General features: G+C 33.8%; 1 protein-coding gene across 2 annotated transcripts in view; it reads left to right on the forward strand.

Annotated features, from left to right (window-relative positions):
- The window catches only part of dmtn (dematin actin binding protein), a 23,332-nt gene that overhangs the window by 18,484 nt on the left and 1,520 nt on the right, over positions 1-3,328 (forward strand). The window contains exons 13-14 of one of the 2 annotated variants that reach the window (XR_007570510.1): positions 517-872; positions 2,477-2,557. Coding sequence is in view for 1 of the 2 variants with exons in the window: in XM_050053889.1 (XP_049909846.1) it covers positions 801-872; positions 2,477-2,557 (153 nt within the window). In the remaining variant the exon portion in view is untranslated. Of the gene's footprint in view, positions 1-516; positions 873-2,476; positions 2,558-3,328 lie in introns of those variants that run through there. The other variant, XM_050053889.1, reaches the window with a different exon arrangement.

A 3,328-nucleotide genomic window follows, 5' to 3' on the forward strand; every position in this document is an offset into this window, starting at 1 on the left:
GGGGGCAAACACTTTTTCACACAGGGCCATGTAGCTTTGGATTTTTTTCTTCCTCATTAATAAAACCCTTCATTTAAAAACTGCATTTTGTGTTTACTTGTGTTATCTTTGACTAATGTTTAAATTTGTTTGATGATCTGAAACATTTAAGTGTGGAAAACATGCAAAAAAGTAAGAAATCAGGAAGGGGGCAAACACTTCACACCACTGTATATATAAATGAGCTACTCCAGAACACTAAATGACGCACCAGCAGGAAAGTAAAAGAAGTGAGATTGTTTTTAACTCAAACTGACCTGACACAGTATCTCTGCCCGCCGTCGCTCCTCGTGGCGACATGATCCCAGTGTGAACACGTCTGATCTACAACATGAGATCACACAGCGTCAGGATGTTGAAGAACTTTGTGCACATTGATTCTGTTTGTTTGTTTGTTTGTTCGCACTGTGGTTGTTGTTTACTCCTCATGTTGTGGTTCTTCTTCTTCTCTAACTTCCTGTCGTCGTGTGTCTGCAGCTGCTCAGGTGAGTCTGTCGTCTCCACGCCGTCTGTGTGGCACGCGCATGACATCAGCAGCTCTGTGTTGAACCTGCCGTCTGACTCCTCCTGCACCACCCTGTGTGTGTGTGTGTGTGTGTGTGTGTGTGTGTGTGTGTGTGCGTGCGCTACATCTTCACACCATCACCGTGCACTAATTTCTAACACTGCTGACTTTTGGCTTCAGCACTGTGACGATGTTTATGTTTATCAGACTGTACAGGAGTATCTGTCAAACTGTGTGTGTGTGTGTGTGTGTGTGTGCGCAGAACGGAGACACTCGCAGGGAGAGGATGGACAGAGGAAACTCTCTGCCGAGTATCCTGGAGCAGAAGGTGAGAGCTGTTTTGACTCTGAGCTGACACATGACGGCAGATTAGTTTGTTTGTGTTTGTTTATTGTTTCTATACGTGTGAGCAATATTTAATATCTGTTGTTAAACATCTCCTGTGACCATTTGTTTATTTATTTATTGACTCATAATAATAATAATAATAATAATAATAATAATAATAATAATAATAATTATTATTATTATTATTATTATTATTATTAGTATTATTATTATTAGTATTATTAGTGTTTAGTTTAGTGTAGTATTGACTTTGCTTTTTAATTATTTAATTCATTTTCCTCTAATCTCCTGGGACAACATATATATATATATATATATATATATATGTTGTAGTTTTTATCTCCTGAGACATTTTATTTTGTTTTGATTTTTTTTTCTTCTGGAACTTTGATTTTCCTTTTTTTTTTCTCTCTCTTGTGTATTTGTTTATTTATTTATTCATGTATTAGTTGTTTTGGGGTTTTTTTAGATTTTCTTTTTAATTTTTCTTATGTAGTGTTTTTTTTTTAATCTCCTGGGACTTTTGTTTGTTTGTTTGTTTTCAGCTTTTTTTCTTTTTTTTTTTTAATCTTTAGGTACTTTTATTTATTTATTTATTTTTAAATCTCCCGGGACTTAATGTGTTTTAATATTTATTTATTTATTAATTATTATTATTATATTATTTAGTTTTGACCTAATTTGTTTTTTAATGATGTATTTATTTATTTTAGATTTTTTTTAAATTTCCTGGGGCAATATTTATTTATTAATTAATTTTTATCTCTTGTAATTATTTCATTTTATTTATTTTTTTTAATCCCCTTCGACTCTGACAATATTTTTATTAATTTAAGTTTAAGTTTATTTACTTTATTAATCCCCCTGAGGAGAAATTCAATTCAATTTATTTTATTTATTTATTTTTTCTGTTATTTTTTTCTTGTAGTTTTTTTTTCCTCCTGGGACTTTATTATTTTTTGTTTATTTGTTTGTTTGATTTCTTTATGTGTTTTGTTTGTAATCTCCTAGAACTTTGTTTTTCTATTTTCTTTTACACACATTTAAATATTTGTTGTTTTCTGTCTTCTGGGACTTTTTTGTGTGTTCGTTTCCATTTATTTTTAAAAATTTCCCCAATGAGCTTTTAGGGTTTTTTTTCTACTGGGACTTTTTTTAATTATTATTATTATTATTATTATTATCATTATTATTATTATTATTGTTTATCTGCTGGGCCTTTGTGTGTAGGCTTGTCTGAGGTTGATATATCGTCTCATGAGATGCCGACTGGTTTATATAATCAGAATATTGTGTTTGTCTTTGATAAATGTGTCTGAATAATTCCATGAGGGATGAACTGTGTAAACAAACACAAAAACAAAAACATTCATTCAGATATATTTTTGGGTGTTGAATTAAAAAGTTTTTATTGTGTTGAAGCAAAACACAAATCTGTAAAATGTCAACATGAAGGAACATATTTGTAATTTTTACCTGTTAATTTTAGTGATATATGATACAGCCTGAGAGGTGACATGATGATGATGATAATGATGATGATGATGATGATGTCACAGTTCATGTTGTTTCCTGTCTGTTCAGATCTATCCCTATGAAGCTCTGATTGTGACCCACAGAGGGCGCTGTAAGCTGCCACCAGGAGTCGACCGCACTCGACTGGAGGTGTGTATCAAAGTGTGTGTATCAGTGTGTATGTGCATGAATTATGACTCAGAAAATCCAGTTTAAAATTATCTGTCAAATTATTGATACAAAATCTAATCAATAATAAATGATGTCATATTACAGATGAATCCACACAGCAGTTTATTGAGTCATTAAAATGAGCTCCATCAGCTGATCAACATCAAACTCATCAGCACATTCATACATCAGTCATCATAATAAAACATATTACTCTGCATATGAGGACTTTGACTTTTGGTACTTGAAGTTTATTTTGACTTTAATGTGTCTGTGTTAAATGTTATCTGCAGGAGTGTTTGTGCACTGTGGTGTTTCTACTTTACTGAAGTACACGAGCTGAACACGTCGACAGCAACACTCTTCTTTCATATTTTGAGCAGGAAAATAATTAAATTATGTCTTCAAGTGATTTAAAACTGAAAGATTAAACTAGATAATACATTTATTTCTATTGAATCACAGCTGCAGTTTATTGTGACGCCTCACTCTGTCCTGAGGTCGGTGCAGAAAACTTGTGTTGAAGTGACAAATGGGGACAAGACGTTTTGAGAGAGAGTCCCGTCTCCACCAAACCCTTTCAGTCCAGCACCTCTGGAGCCAGCAGTACCAAACCCTTTCAGTCCAGCACCTCTGGAGCCAGCAGTAGCCTTCAGACATGGTACCTAGACCCTCGGTCTGTTCAGACAGTCCTCTTAAATGTGGGCGGGGTTGTTGTCACTCACTGCTCCGTCCAGCACTCGCTGTATT

This window comes from Epinephelus moara, chromosome 9 (genome assembly GCF_006386435.1).
Source record: "Epinephelus moara isolate mb chromosome 9, YSFRI_EMoa_1.0, whole genome shotgun sequence".
Lineage (NCBI taxonomy): Eukaryota > Metazoa > Chordata > Actinopteri > Perciformes > Serranidae > Epinephelus > Epinephelus moara.